This window comes from Rana temporaria, chromosome 12 (assembly GCF_905171775.1).
Source record: "Rana temporaria chromosome 12, aRanTem1.1, whole genome shotgun sequence".
Lineage (NCBI taxonomy): Eukaryota > Metazoa > Chordata > Amphibia > Anura > Ranidae > Rana > Rana temporaria.
Genome location: NC_053500.1, coordinates 12,088,846 through 12,104,877, shown reverse-complemented (window position 1 = coordinate 12,104,877; position 16,032 = coordinate 12,088,846). Strand labels below are relative to the sequence as shown.

The window sequence follows — 16,032 nt, the reverse complement described above, 5'->3', positions numbered from 1 at the left end:
TTTGGTTTTTGAATTTAATTTTTTCTGACATGTTGGTGTTCTATCTTTCACTTGGATCTTACAAGTTGCACTGAGTAAATACAGCTGTATACAACAAAAACAGATAGGTAGATTCAGAAAGAGTTAGGCCGGCTTATCAGTAGAGGGTAATTATTTTCTTTACCCACTGTAAATCTGCCTGCAGCTTCTCCAGTTTGCCTTTTGTACATCACTTGTGAATTCTAGCTGTTTGACTAAAGTTGCCTTTTAATATCCTTTTGCAGAGGTTCATATCCGCAAGCAGCACACCTACCTGGAGGTTCCGATCAAGTGCCGCATCTGCTCGGAGGAGTTTCACGAGCGCTACCTCTACCGGCAACATCAGGAGAGTCACAGGTTCCTAAAGAAAATGGAGCTGAAATCCAACAAGCAAGACATACAGGTGAGGCCTTTGGAAGTTGTCACCGTGCAGACTCACGGGACACAGAGCCTTGTAATTACTAAGTGGGTTATATTCCACCTTCAGGTGATGGACACTGGTGTAATCAATTAGACAGTTAGTTTCCTCCCTATATAACCCCTCCCATACTGGGAGCACCTCAGTTTTTTCGCCAGTGTCTAAGGTGTTGGTCACGAGTGAAGATGTGCTCTGAGGAGCTCCACTGGAGGGATCCATGCTGGATTTAAATAGCCTCCATAAAAACAGATCCATCCAAAGTGTCTTGGGCCAACGTGGATGGTACCTGGGGCCTCGTATCCGAAGCACAAGGTTTTTGCCTGTAATGCCTCTCTTCGGAGGGCTGGATCCTGGGTTCCAGTGCTTTGGTCAGACCCAATACCAAAAGTTTTCTGGCAGGGTGCGGTACAGGTCCAGGGGAGTGGAAACCCTGTCTTGGATCCCGGTCCCTGAAGGTCTGTTGACTTAACCCGCGGTGATGGGTGAAGATTGGGTCTGTCTGTGCTTAGCAGTATCCTGATCACAGCTTATCCAATCACAGCTGATCACATGTAAACACGGAAGTGCCAGTAATCATCTCTCCTCGCCTCACGCTGGCAGAGTGGGAGGAGAAGGGGAGGAGCCGATCAGCGGCATCTCCTCGCAGGGGAGACCTGTATAGATAATGAGGGCACTGATCATCAGTGCAGCTCCAACAGTGACCATCAGTGATGCCAGTCAGTGCCTGCCCATCAGTGCTCATCAGCGCCACCTATCAGTGTGGCATATTATTGCCTCCTCATCAATGCCACCTTAGTGCCACCTATCGGTGCTCATCAGTGCAGCCTCATGAGCACACATCAGTGAAGGAGAAAAATTACTTATTTACTGAGGAGCCGCGGTGGCTCAACGCGATTGGCACTGCGCTGACAAGCCATTCACCTCTGCAGCTAGGGGTTCGGATCCAGGTCTCGGCTACATGTGAATTGAGTTTGGTGGTCTCAGCCCGGCTCCCGGTGGGTGTGCTATGCGAGGTAAGCCTGCGCTTAGTACGCCCACCCCCCTCCCACAAAAACCACCACACTTACACGCACTCAAAATTGAGTTAACATGCACGCACTTTGACCACGCGGTCTCTAAAAAGAGAGGCGAAAGACTAACGGGGCTGGTTGAGCGGGCTAGATCCTCTCACTCCCTTATAGGTAGTCCCTCTGCCCTGTTGGGCTTCAAAGCGGAGCAGGTAGGGCGGGCTGTGTGGGAGGACCCCCTCACACACCCGCCATTGCCACCCGGGGGAAGGAGAAAGGTGGCAGATTGCCTCTGGGGGAGGCCTGCCTACTCCCGACTCCTGCAGTCCGGCTCCTCTCTCGAGTACACGCACAAAATACACTTTAAAAGAAAAAAAAAGAAAAAATTACTTATTTACAACAAATTATTTTTATTTTTGTCTTAGTAGCTATTGGAGTGTGCCACCATTCAGTGCCAGCTTGGCACTAATGTTGTTGTATGTGCCTTTCTAGATGTATATCTTGAAGCCTGGGTATGCCCAATAGGCTCTGTTTTGTTCTTAAACTTTCTTTTTTCAAATAAACAAAAAAAATATATATTTTTATTTATAAAAAAAAATTGGAAAAAAATTCTGCCAAAAAAAAAAAAAAACTGTCGTGATTGGCACCAAAAGAAAAGCTCTATTTGTGTGGGAAAAAAATATCATTTGAGTACAGCGTTGCATGACCGCGCAAGTGTCGCAATAAAAATGTTTATAATCACTTTAATGTATTTTTCTTGCTTTCAGACTTATGAGTTGGAGGAGGAGGCGGAAGCCGAGATCACCACCACCACCACCATCGAGGACAGAGTGTCCTGGAACATCGTACCGGGCACAGGCGAGGCGCAGCTGTTTCTAAACTATCACGAGGGGGAGCATCAGGGCACTGTGACGGAGCTGCACAGCATACCCATGCAGACGGAGGATGGCAGCATTGTGCAGGCCATAGTGTTGCAGAGCGCAGAGCAGGTGGACGCCGAGGCGATGCATACCGAGGTGTACGAGATGCAAGATCTGGCCCAAGTCTTTCGGCCCATGGTGGAGCAACAGTCCTCCGAGCCCATAGTCCTAACCCTGGAGTCTATTGATCCGGACACACAGAGTGCAGAGCAGCAGGTAAGAGAATTGGATTTGACTTGGACTTGGGTGTCCCCCAAGAGATTGCCTTAAAGTGGATGTAAAGCTGAAATGTTCTTATTTATTTTTTGCTGTCACAATGTACAGTATAAGATTTCCTATCATTTGTACCCAGACTTACCACACAGAGTTAATCCAGCTCTGAGCAATCCTCTTTAATTGTTTAGTGAGATAAAATGGACTTACAGAGTCCGTTCCGCCCCCTTGCTGTGAGTGACATGTTATTTACATATCTCATGCACTAGCCTGGAGACAGGCATTATTTTTTAATTCCCACCCCCACTCCTTTTCTGAAGTCATGTGGTTACTTTTCTGGATTTTGACTGGATGTTAGTGATCATAGCAGAATTTAGTGTAAGGAATACAAAGGAAAAAATGCATGTTGAAAAGGGCAGTGTAGAGGTGGGCGGGGAGTCTGACATCACGACTCCACCCACCAAGCTCCAGACAACAGACCCACCCACAGAATCTCGAGTTTTTCAGTTCTTATAACAGACAGAGGGGAGACATTTGACAGGTAAGGATACATGCAGGAGGCGTCTATATCCTTATAGATCAGCACTATGGCAGTAATTTAGAAAGGATGAGAGGGGTTTACATCCACTTTAATTTGCAGGAAGTGAAGGTAAATATCTCCAATGGGACACATATGGCAAAAATAAGCCTTACAGGGGTTATAATCCTCCCTTACTCTATCAAAAATTACTACTTTAAAAATGTATTGATCACTTGCCGACCGCCTTCCGCATACATTAGGCGGTTCGGCTGTGCCAACCGACGTACCTGTACATCAGTCTGTGCATGTGGTACTGTGGGGGCATGCCCATCGCACGATGCGGGAATCTGCCTACGTGAACAAGGTGGATCTCCGTTCTGACAGGGGAGGAGAGATCGATCAGCTGTTTCTAGCGATCAGGAACAGCGATCTCTCTCTCTCTCTCTACTCTCAGTAAGTCCGTCCCCCTGACAGTTAGAAACACCTCCCAGGGAACACATTTAACCCCTTGATCGCCCCCTAGTATTAACCCCTTCCTGGCCAGTGCCATTTATACAGTGATCAGTGCATTTTTATAGCATCGGTGTCACCAAAAAGTGCCACCAATACTAGTAAAAAAAAAAATAAGTCCCTAAATTGATCCCCTATTTTGTAGACGATATAACTTTTGCGCAAACCAATCAAGTCAATATGTGCTTATTGCAATTTTTTTTTTTTTTACCAAAAATATGTAGCAGACTACATGTTGGCCTAAACTGATGGATATTTTTTATATATATATATATATATATATATATATATATATATATATATATATATATATATATATATATATATATATATATATATATAATTTATTTTGGATATGTATTATAGCAAAAGTAAAAAATATTTAGCCGAACTCAGTAAGACTTATGACGGCGTATCCGTAGATATGCCGTCGTAAGTCCGAATCGGCGCAGTCGTATCTTTAAGCGTATTCTCAAACTGAGATACGCTTCACTGTTGCTAAGATACGACTGGCGTAAGTCTCCTACGCCGTCGTATCTTGGCTGCATATTTACGCTGGCCGCTAGGGGCGTGTACGTTGATTTACGCCTAGAATTTGTAAATGAGCAAGATACGCCTATTCACGAACGTACTTGCGCCCAATACGCTGTTTACGTAAGGCGTTTTTCCGGCGTAAAGATAAACCACCAAAAAGATGGCGCAGCCCACGCAAAGTATGGACGTCGGAAACAGCCGTCGTATTTTAACGTCGTTTGCGTAAGCGTACGCGAATGGGGCTGGGCGTAGGTTACGTTCACGTCGAAAGCAATGAGTATTTGTGATCTTTTTCTGGAAGCGGGTCTTCCTCTCCCTATACAGTTGATCCGCATTATTTTTCTTCTCTTCTCCTCAGAGTGTCGTCCCCGACTTCATTCCCCAGGCGGCTTCCACACCCCGGCCGCCATCCATTAAAGGGAGGCGGATCCAGCCAATCAGCCCCGAGCAGCAGATCGGTGAGCACGGTTCATCTCCATTTAGTGATCACAGCTGAATATTCAGCATTTTTTACTTATATTGATGGATGGAGCTTTCCCTTTTTATAAACACATTCTGAATTTTTGTATTCCTTCCCATAGAGGTGAAGCTGCATCGGTGTAAAGACTGTGACAAGACCTTCTCTACCGGCATGGAGCTCCTGAAACACAAAAAAATAATACACAGGCCAGAGAACATGTTTAAATGTCCTTTTTGTGAGAATGAGTCTACGGGGGTAAGTCGGCATTTAATATGGTTACCCAACAATAAAATCATCCTGTAGGCCAGGGGTCTCCAAACTTTAGCCCTTTGTTGGCCTTCATCCAGCCCCTGGGACACTATTTCTCCCGCTGACATCAATGGTATATTATTCCTCCCACTGACATCAATAATGGAGCATCAATTCTTCCTCTGGCACCAATGATGGGGGCACTGATCCTCCCACTGACACCAACAATGGGGGCGCTATTCCTTCCACAGACACCAATGATGGGGGCACTATTCCTTCCACAGACACCAATGATGGGGGCACTATTCCTTCCACAGACACCAATGATGGGGAACTATTCCTTCCACTGACACCAATGATGGGGGCGCTATTCCTTCCACAGACACCAATGATGGGGAACTATTCCTCTCACTGACACCAATGATGGGGGCGCTGTTCCTTCCACAGACGCCAATGATGGGGGCGCTGTTCCTTCCACAGACACCAATGATGGGGGGCGCTGTTGCTCCCACAGACACCAATGATGGGGGGCGCTGTTGCTCCCACAGACACCAATGATGGGGGCGCTGTTGCTCCCACAGACACCAATGATGGGGGCGCTGTTGCTCCCACAGACACCAATGATGGGGGCGCTGTTGCTCCCACAGACACCAATGATGGGGGCGCTGTTGCTCCCACAGACACCAATGATGGGGGCGCTGTTGCTCCCACAGACACCAATGATGGGGGCGCTGTTGCTCCCACAGACACCAATGATGGGGGCGCTGTTGCTCCCACAGACACCAATGATGGGGGCGCTGTTGCTCCCACAGACACCAATGATGGGGGCGCTGTTGCTCCCACAGACACCAATGATGGGGGCGCTGTTGCTCCCACAGACACCAATGATGGGGGCGCTGTTGCTCCCACAGACACCAATGATGGGGGCGCTGTTGCTCCCACAGACACCAATGATGGGGGCGCTGTTGCTCCCACAGACACCAATGATGGGGGCGCTGTTGCTCCCACAGACACCAATGATGGGGGCGCTGTTGCTCCCACAGACACCAATGATGGGGGCGCTGTTGCTCCCACAGACACCAATGATGGGGGCGCTGTTGCTCCCACAGACACCAATGATGGGGGCGCTGTTGCTCCCACAGACACCAATGATGGGGGCGCTGTTTTTTCCACTGACACCAATGATGGGGTATATTCCTCTCACTGACACCAATGATGGGGGGCACCATTACTCCCACTGACACCAATGATGGGGCACTATTCCTTCCACTGACACCAATGATGGGGGGGCACCATTACTCCCACTGACACTGTCCCTTTGTTTAGAAAGTTTGGAGACCCCTGCTATAGGACATTGTATATTATTTGGAGACGAGGTTATGATATTTGCTTTTCATTCTGGTCTGATACTCGTATCCTGGAAAGTTGCCTTACGTGGAAAACTTCCTTCCCTCTGTGTGTCTAGGCCCTCGAGCTGATCCTTCACATTCAGGTCCACAATGATGATCGCCCATTCCACTGTGAACAATGCAACTTCTCCACAACTGATTCCTTCAAGCTGACCAGACATAAGAGAACTCACACAGGTAGGTAGGGAATGGGGTGGCTTGCAGTACCTCCTTATTGCATCATCTTCCAGAGCTGAAGTGGTTAACTGCCATCACAGTGGATGGTGTGAGAACGGCTAGAAGCTGTAATATAATAATCTGTCCAGCTTTTGCTGACTTCCTCCCTTTTTCTTTCTTTCTCAGGAGAGAAGCCTTTCACATGTAATGTATGTGAGGCCAAGTTCACGCAGAAGACCAGCATGCTGATGCACATTCAGCGGAAACACACCAAAGAGCTCCCCAAATTAAGCTGTCCTCTGTGTAAAACCATCCTGACCGGGAAGCACAGTCTGAGTGAGTATACTTCCCATTCACCTCCTTCCCACACCCGATGGTATGCTTTGCCAAAGGTATGGGATTCACTGCCCCCCCCCCCCCGAGCCCTAAAATTGGGGGACGCTTTGCATTGTTTGGATGCAAACACTCAAGGGACCTCCTGTGTTCAGAATACAGCAGGACAGCTGCTCAGCTCACGAATGGGTAGATAATGGAGATCGCTAGTAGTGGCGGCTGGTCCTCAACATTTTTGGGGGGGGCGCTAACAAACGAAGAAAAAAAAAAACACATCAATTGCAGCCTCACTGTGCCCATCAATTGTTGCCACTGTGCTATGCCATCAAACGCAGCCACTGTGCCCCTCAATTGTCACCACTGTGCCATGCCATCAAACGCAGCCACTGTGCCTATCAATTGTCACCACTGTGCCATGCCATCAAACGCAGCCACTGTGCCTATCAATTGTCACCACTGTGCCATGCCATCAAACGCAGCCACTGTGCCATCAATTGTCGCCACTGTGTCCATCAATTGTCGCCACTGTGCCATGCCATCAAACGCAGCCACTGTGCCATCAATTGTCGCCACTGTGTCCATCAATTGTCGCCACTGTGCCATGCCATCAAACGCAGCCACTGTGCCATCAATTGTCGCCACTGTGCCCATCAATTGTCGCCACTGTGCCATGCCATCAATTGTCGCCACTGTGCCATGCCATCAAATGTCGCCACTATGCCCATCAATTGTCGCCACTGTGCCATGCCATCAAACGCAGCCACTGTGCCATCAATTTTCACCACTGTGCCATCAATTTTCGCCACTGTGCCATCAATTTTCGCCACTGTGCCATCAATTTTCGCCACTGTGCCATCAATTTTCGCCACTGTGCCATCAATTTTCGCCACTATGCCATGCCATCAATTGTCACCAGTGTGCCATGCCATCAATTGTCACCAGTGTGCCATGCCATCAATTGTCACCAGTGTGCCATGCCATCAAACGTCGCCACTGTGCCCATCAATTGTCACCACTGTGCCATGCCATCAATTTTGGCCACTGTGCCCATCAATTGTCGCCACTGTGCCCATCAGTTGTCACCACTATGCCATGCCATCAATTGTCGCCACTATGCCATGCCATCAATTTTTGCCACTGTGCCATACCATCAATTGCCGCCAGTTTGCCTCGTAAAATGCCACCAGATTGCCCCCTCAAATAACACCAGATTTTTTTTGGCCAGAAAATTTGTTAGAACCCCCAAACATTAGATAGATAGATCGATCCATTTATCTATATATAATATATATATATATATATATCTCTATCTATAGATCTATATATTATATATAGATCTCTCTCTCTCTTTTTTTCTCTCTCTCTATATAGATAGATAGATAGATCTATATATTATATATAGATAGATCTCTCCTATCTATCTATCTATCTATCTATCTATCTATCTATCTATCTATCTATATATATATATATATATATATATATATATATATATATATATATATATATATATATATATATACATTTTCTTTTTTTTCTTTTTTTTTAAAGCAGGGGCCCTAGAGAATAAATTGGTGGGTTTTGCAGATTTTATGTCCCACGGTATTTATGCAGCGATTTTTTTCATACACAGTTTAACCAGTTCCCGACCCCCGCATGTACATATACGTCCACAATATGGCACGTACAGGCACATGGGCGTACGCGTACGTCCTCGCCTATTAGCGGGTGGGGGGTCTGATCGGGACCCCCCCCGCTACATGCGGAGGTCGGGTCCGCTCGGGGAGCGATCCGGGACCACGGCGCGGCTATTTGTTTATAGCCGCTCCGTCGCGATCGCTCCCCGGAGCTGAAGAACGAGGAGAGCCGTGTGTAAACACGGCTTCCCCGTCCTTCACTATGGCGGCGCATCGATCGCGTCATTCCCTATAAAGGGAATGACGCGATCGATGCCGTCATTCCTACAGCCACACCCCCAAACAGTTGTAAACACATACTAGGTGCACCCTAACTCCTACAGCGCCACCTGTGGTTAACTCCCAAACTGCAACTGTCATTTTCACAATAAACAATGCAATTTAAATGCATTTTTTGCTGTGAAAATGACAATGGTCCCAAAAATGTGTCAAAATTGTCCGAAGTGTCCGCCATAATGTCGCAGTCACGAAAAAAATTGCTGATCGCCGCCATTAGTAGTAAAAAAAAAAAAATTAATAAAAATGCAATAAAACTATCCCCTATTTTGTAAACACTATAAATTTTGCGCAAACCAATCGATAAACGCTTATTGCGATTTTTTTTACTAAAAATAGGTAGAAGAATACGTATCGGCCTAAACTGAGGAAAAAAAAAGTTTTTATATATGTTTTTGGGGGATATTTATTACAGCAAAAAGTAAAAAATATTGCTTTTTTTTCAAAATTGTCGCTCTATTTTTGTTTATAGCGCAAAAACTAAAAACCGCAGATGTGATCAAATACCACCAAAAGAAAGCTCTATTTGTGGGGAAAAAAGGACGCCAATTTTGTTTGGGAGCCACGTCGCACGACCGCGCAATTGTCTGTTAAAGCGACGCAGTCCCGAACTGTAAAAACACCTTGGGTCTTTAGGCTGCATATTGGTCCGGGGCTTAAGTGGTTAAGGAAAAATAAAACACTTTTATTAAATTTAATGCAATAAAAAAAAAAAAACAACCCACAATACATAACCCAAAATTTAGTAAAATATAAAGATGATGTTACGCTGAGTAAATAAATGTCACTTAAAGTGGAATGACACACCGGGTATGTGATTATGGGCTTACCTGTAGGTAAAAGTTACAAAAATCACTATACAACCACTTTAAAGAAGCTCCTACTGCATGCGTGCGTATCCATACACCTATATGTTTATTGTGACCTGTTCTCATGTGTTGTATTACAGGCATTCACCTACGGAAGCAGCACACTCACTCGGAGACCGAGCTGAAGTGCCGTTTCTGTCCCGCCACGTTTCGGGAACGGTTTGTCCTCCGGGAGCATCAGAAGACTCATAGAAACGAGAAGCCCATCAAATCAGTCCTCCCGAGGGCAAAACGGAGAAAAATCATGGAGAAGAGTCAGGTAAGGAAGGCAGAGATCCTGATTGAAAGTGGCTGAAGAGTGCCGGCTAACAGTTACTGTAAACAGGATTGGCAGAAGAGAATGTTAAAGTGGTTCTAAAGCCTTAGGCCCAGATTCTCAACCGAGATACGACGGCGTATCTCCAGATACGCCGTCGTATCTCTAAGTTGCGCGGTCGTATCTATGCGCCTGATTCTTAGAATCAGTTCCGCATAGATTTCCCGTAGATCCGACTGGCGTAACTGTGTTACACCGTCGTATCTTAAATGCATATTTACGCTGGCCGCTAGGTGGCGCTTCTGTCGAATTCCGCGTCGAGTATGCAAATTAGCTAGATACGCAAATTCCCGAACGTACGCCCGGCCGACGCAGTACATTTACGCCGTTTATGTTAGGCTTTTCCCGGCGTATAGTTACCCCCTGCTATATGGTGGCGTAAGTGCGGCGTACCAATGTTAAGTATGGCCGTCGTTCCTGCGTCGAAATTTGAAAAAGTTACGTCGTTTGCATAAGTCGTCCGTGAAGGGGCTGGACGTCATTTACGTCGAAACCAATGACATCCTTGCGGCGTACTTTGGAGCAATGCACACTGGGAAATTCCACGGACGGCGCATGCGCCGTTCGGGAAAAACGTCAATCACGTCGGGTCACACAACATTTACATAAAACACGCCCCCCTGTTCCAAATTTGAATTAGACGGGCTTACGCCGGACGATTTACGTTTCGCCGCCACAACTTTCGGAGCAAGTGCTTTGAGAATACAGCACTTGCCCTGCTAAGTTGCGGAGGCGCAACGTAAATCAGATACGTTACGCCCGCGCGAAGATACGCGGATGTACGAGAATCTGGGCCTTAAAGCGGGAGTTCACCCATTTATAAAAAAATTTTGTTTCTCCCCTTAGCTTCCTGCTCGTTCGGTCTAGGGGAATCGGCTATTTGTATTAAAATACGATCAGTACTTACCCGTTTTCGAGCTGCATCTTCTTCCGTCGCTTCCGGGTATGGGTCTTCGGGAGCGGGCGTTCCTTCTTGATTGACAGGCTTCCGACGGTCGCATCCATCGCGTCACTCGTAGCCGAAAGAAGCCGAACGTCGGTGCGGCTCTATACTGCGCCTGCGCACCGACGTTCGGCTTCTTTCGGAAAATCGTGACGCGATGGATGCGACCGTCGGAAGCCTCTCGGAAGACTGTCAATCAAGAAGGAACGCCCATTCCCGAAGCCCATACCCGGAAGCGGCGGAGAAGATGCATCTCGTAAACGGGTAAGTACAGCTCATATTTTAAAATAAATAGCCGATTCCCCTAGACAAAACGAGCAGGAATCTAAGGGGAAAAAGTGCCCTCTAAGGGTGAACCCCCGCTTTAAAGTGTATGTTCAGCTTTATAGAAAATCTGTAAGATGACCTTACACTTGACCCCACCCCCCGCAATCCGCCGCTGTCAGACATCAGCATGCCGCTTCACCCACCCGCTTCTCTCCTCGCAGTGCTGATAGGACGGGCCAGATGGATTCTGATTGGTCAGCGTCATCTATGTGACAGTGCTGACCAATTAGAATCACTCTGGTCCGTACTGGCTAAGAAGTACGAAGAGGAGATTGAACCACTGGGATTTCAAATGCCTGGACTGGTGAAGCAGCATGCAGCAGAGGGTCAATGGACTCCAGCACATCGGGACCAGGGGGGATGGGGAGGGGGTCAAGTGTAAGGTGACCTTACAGATTTTCTGTAAAGCTCAACTTTCATTTAAGAGCCCTTTCACACTGGAAACACCTATAGCGGAGCGTTAAAATAGCGGTAAAAAACTGCTATTTTACCGCGTTTTTACAGCGTTTTCAATTAATTTCAATGGAGGGGGTGTTTTTGGAGCGTTTTATGAGCGTTTTAATAGCGCTATTTTTACCGCGAAGACGCACCAGTGTGAAAGGGCTCTAAAGGAGAAGTACAACCAAAGCTCGTTTGTCTGTACTACTTCTGTCGATCATAGGGGTGCAGTTCGTTCTGCACTCCTGTGATCCATTTTCAACAGACAGCGGGCTGATGTCACAGAGCCAGTCCAGGCTTGGGCAAGATCACGACAATGAAGTCGGGATCTGCCCACATGCCTGGACCTACTCAGCCTTTCAGCGAGCCGCTGAGAGCCTGGGCCGGCCGCTCCCACCCCTTCCACAGCCCAGCGCTCCAGTGAGCGAGGACGGGGCAGAGCAGACAATGGGGACTGACAGTCACCAGCTCTCTGCTCAGGGAGCCGAGAATGGAGTGATCAACTGTGTTTGCTCGCTCGGTTCTCAGTGTTAAAGCCGGTGAGGGACAGATGCAGCATCCACCTAGGTAAGTATAAATCTACCCCCCCCCCCCCCAAAAAAAAACATACTTTTATTTTAAGGTTATTTTTATCTTAAAGAGGAAGTGTAAACCCTGATTTTTTGCTCACAGAAAACCCTGCAAATTAAAAGCATAATGGGCTAGTTGGCATCGCATACTAGCCCATTATGTGACACTTGCCTGCAAATGAATCCAGCGCTGTTCCCTGTGCAGGCTGCGGCCATCTTCTCACCCCTCTTCCTTCCAGGGCCGCGGGCTCTGGCTCTGTAATTGGCCGGAGCCACGTGACGTCACGTGCACGCAGGAGCCGCCGGTAACGGCACAGACGTGCCATTGCTTCAAATGCGCATGTGCCGATGTCTTTGGCACATGCAGATAGAGGGGATATCTCCTAAACTGTGTAGGTTTAGGAGAGATCCAGGCTAGCTACAGGTGAGCCTTATAATAGATTTACCTGTAGAAAAAATGTGGTTTGTACATTCTCTGTCCGATCTCGATCCAGCACTGTGCATGAGAGCAGCGGCTCTCTCCCTTCTCACAGGGTAGATTGATAGCAGCAGCAGCAGACATTGGCTCCTGCTGCTATCAATCAAATCCTGTGACGAGGATTCCAGGGCAGAGCAAAGCCCTGCTGTCTGTGTCTATAGACTCAGGCAGTGGGGCTTATGAGTGAGTACAGCTTGTTGGGGAGGTACTCTTAAAGCAGGAGGAGCCAGGAGCACTGGCGGGGGACCCCAGTAGAGGAGGATCGGAGCTGCTAGTATAACATGTTTGTTATTAAAAAATGTACCGTATATACTCGAGTATAAGCCGAGTTTTTCAGCAAATTTTTTGTGCTGAAAATGCCCCCCTCGGCTTATACTCGAGTCACCTTTTTGCGCCTGATCTCCCAGACTTTGGGGACCCGGTACCGGCCGGCCGTAGGTCCCCTGGACCCCAAACTTGGCACACATGTAGCCCCACTCTTCCTCTACAAGTGTGCAAAGTTTGTTGTCCAGGGGACCTACGGATGGGGAGCACCGATTCTTCAAAGCCGGGCACCCCTTCCATAGACTCCCATGTTGAACGGTAATTTCTCCGGTGAATTTAGGGACCCGGGACTGCCCGGTCGTAGGTCCCCTGGATCTGGAACTTGGCACATATGTAGCCCAATTTCTCCTCTACAAGTGTTTGTTGCCTTGGGAACCTACAGCTGGGGAGCACCCATTTTTTTTTAAAGCCGGGCCCCCCTTCCATAGACTCCGATGTTAAACGTCAGTCTGGTCATGGGCACAGTGAGGCGTGGGCACAGTGAGGCGTGGGCACAGTGAGGCATGGACACAGTGAGGCATGGACACAGTGAGGCATGCAGATGGACACCCTAGGCTTATACTCGAGTCAATACGTTTTCCCATTTTTTTGTGATGAAATTACCGTATTTATTGGGGTATAGCGCGCTCCCGCGTATAGCGCGCACCCCTAAAGTTGCCCCGAAATTCCTGTGGAAAAAAGATTTTTGTACTTACAGTTTGGTGTCTTGCACGGCGGCCTCGTCGGGTCCGGCTTCGGCTTCGGGTGTCCTCTTCGTCGGGTCCGGCGTCCTTCTGCAGAGTCCTCCCCGCTCGTTTCCAGCGCCGAGTTTGAATACTGCGCCGGCATATACCGAGTGCAGTACACTCGTGTATAGTCGGGCAGTCTCGGCTACACTCGCGCTCACGTCCAGGACGTCAGCGCGAGAGGAGCCGAGACTGCCCGACTATACACGAGTGTACTGCACTCGGTATATGCCGGCGCAGTATTCAAACTCGGCGCGGGAAAGCGGGTATCAGCGTATATCGCGCACCCACGATTTTGCCCTGATTTTCAGGGCAAAAAAGTGCGCGGTATACGCCGATAAATACGGTAGGTGCCTCGGCTTATACTCAAGTATATACGGTAAATCTTTTTGACTCCCTTTAATAATGTTATTTATGTTCAGCTGTTGTCCGAAATCAGGCTTACTGTTGGGAGTGTCTGGTCTGTAGCGTGAAGGGCATGAGGGGGAGGTGCTTAGGTTGGCTTACAGGAGAAACAGAGCTCAGAAAAAAGTGCTCTGTAGCTTCCCATTGAGTGCAAGATATTTTGACTTGTCTTCTTTTTTCATTTCTAGAGCGATCAGGTGAACTTTGAGGAGCAGGAGCCGGTGATCGGTGCCCAGGCGGAGGAGTACACCTGGCAGGTTCTACCGGCGGAACAAGAGACCCAAATCCACTTTGTGCTCAGCGGTCCCGAGGAGGCGACCTCGGTGACAGAGTACCACCTCCTGCCAGTGCAGGCGGACGACGGCAGCGTCATTAGCATTGAGGTGTCAGAGATAGAGGAGGTGGAGCAGATGGAAGCGGGTACAATCCATCAGGTCATTTTAGGGGATATCTAAAAACAGCTAAGCTGTATGTGACCGGTATCAGTGCCCACGGGGGGGTTGTGCTGCGTCTAGGGAGGGCACAAAAGGAAAAAGGAGCACGCCCAGGGGACGAAGATTCGCAGCATGGTGCCGACCAAGGAGCACACAAAGCCCAACAAGAGGAGGCGACCTAGGCCCTCATTGTACATATGTAGGTTATTTGTTTTATATTATAGACTTGTTTTAAATTATAAGAGATTTTAAATATGTACATAAAGCCACTGAATACTAGAAATGGGCAGGCCTGCATTACACAGCAGATTGGAAAGGGTTATTTTCAGTAACAGAAAGATCGTCTGCGATAAAAGTGCCTGAAGTTCCCCGACAAGTCTGCACATTGGGAGAGAGAGGTGTGTGCGGGAAAATTCGCAATCCCAGCAATTTGGATGGAGATCTGTTAAACGACATCTTTTGTTGAGCTGAATAAAAGTTAACGTCCATACAGAGTTGTCGTAAATTTATTTTGTGATTTCGCTTTTACATTTCTCATATATTTGACCGCTTCCCGCCCAGCCTATTGTCAAATGAAGGCTGGGCGGGACCTTTGTTGTTCTGGTTGGACGCCCTATTATGTCCTCCAGGAACACGCCTCACGTGGGGCCGTCCACTGGACACAGCCCATGACTGATCAGGGTACTGGCTTGCAGCCGGTACCATGTGATCACTGTGACCAATCACAGCAGATCACATAACAATTGTAAACAAATAATGGCTTCCTTTAATGCCATCCATTACATACAATTATGTTGCTAGATGTGATTGGTCAATGTGATTATATGGTACAGACAGGGCCAATCACAGCCCATCTGCACCATGCGATTTAGCTGTGGCCAATCACGGCTATAAACAACAAAACACACTACGAGTCGGTTCACACACAGGCGTCACGACTTTGGGGGCGACTCGGCAAGGCGACTTGAGAGGCAACTTGCAAAATTACTTCAGTATTGAAATCAATGCAGGTCGCCCCGAGTCGCCCCCAAAGTCGTACAGGAACCTTTTTCTAAGTAGGAGCGTCGCTCCTATTAGAACGGTTCCATTGACTACTGTAAACCGCAAATTGTCAGGCGGCTGAGTCGCCTGACAGGTCGCCCCAGTGTAAACCGGCTCTAAGAGTACTTTCACACTCACAGTACCCGGGCATCGGCGATAAAGCACCGCTATTTTTAGCAGCGCTTTACCGACGATTTTGCGGTGCTTTTTGGCCACTAGCTGGGCACCTTTAACCACCGCTAGTGGTGAAAAGGAGTTAAAAGCGGTGCTTTGCTGGTGGTTCGGCGACGCTGCCTATTGATTTCAATGGGCAGTCAATGTCCCCGATCACCACCACACCAGTGAGAAAAATATGCAGCGCTGAAAATTCTTACAAAGATACAAATTATGCGTCAATGTGATAAGATCACAGTGACCTGTGAATAAGTGTCCATTTGAAATGA

General features: G+C 47.9%; 1 protein-coding gene across 2 annotated transcripts in view; it reads left to right on the top strand.

Annotated features, from left to right (window-relative positions):
- The window catches only part of LOC120919488 (oocyte zinc finger protein XlCOF28-like), a 32,819-nt gene extending 17,781 nt beyond the window's left edge, over window positions 1-15,038 (top strand). For both annotated transcript variants that reach the window (XM_040331675.1, XM_040331674.1), the window contains 8 exons: window positions 264-421; window positions 2,211-2,579; window positions 4,499-4,598; window positions 4,722-4,855; window positions 6,315-6,435; window positions 6,601-6,750; window positions 9,670-9,848; window positions 14,303-15,038. In XM_040331675.1, coding sequence (XP_040187609.1) covers window positions 264-421; window positions 2,211-2,579; window positions 4,499-4,598; window positions 4,722-4,855; window positions 6,315-6,435; window positions 6,601-6,750; window positions 9,670-9,848; window positions 14,303-14,569 — 1,478 coding nt within the window. In that variant the 3' untranslated portion in view covers window positions 14,570-15,038. The remainder of the gene's footprint in view (window positions 1-263; window positions 422-2,210; window positions 2,580-4,498; window positions 4,599-4,721; window positions 4,856-6,314; window positions 6,436-6,600; window positions 6,751-9,669; window positions 9,849-14,302) is intronic.
- The last annotated feature ends 994 nt before the right edge of the window (window positions 15,039-16,032 follow it).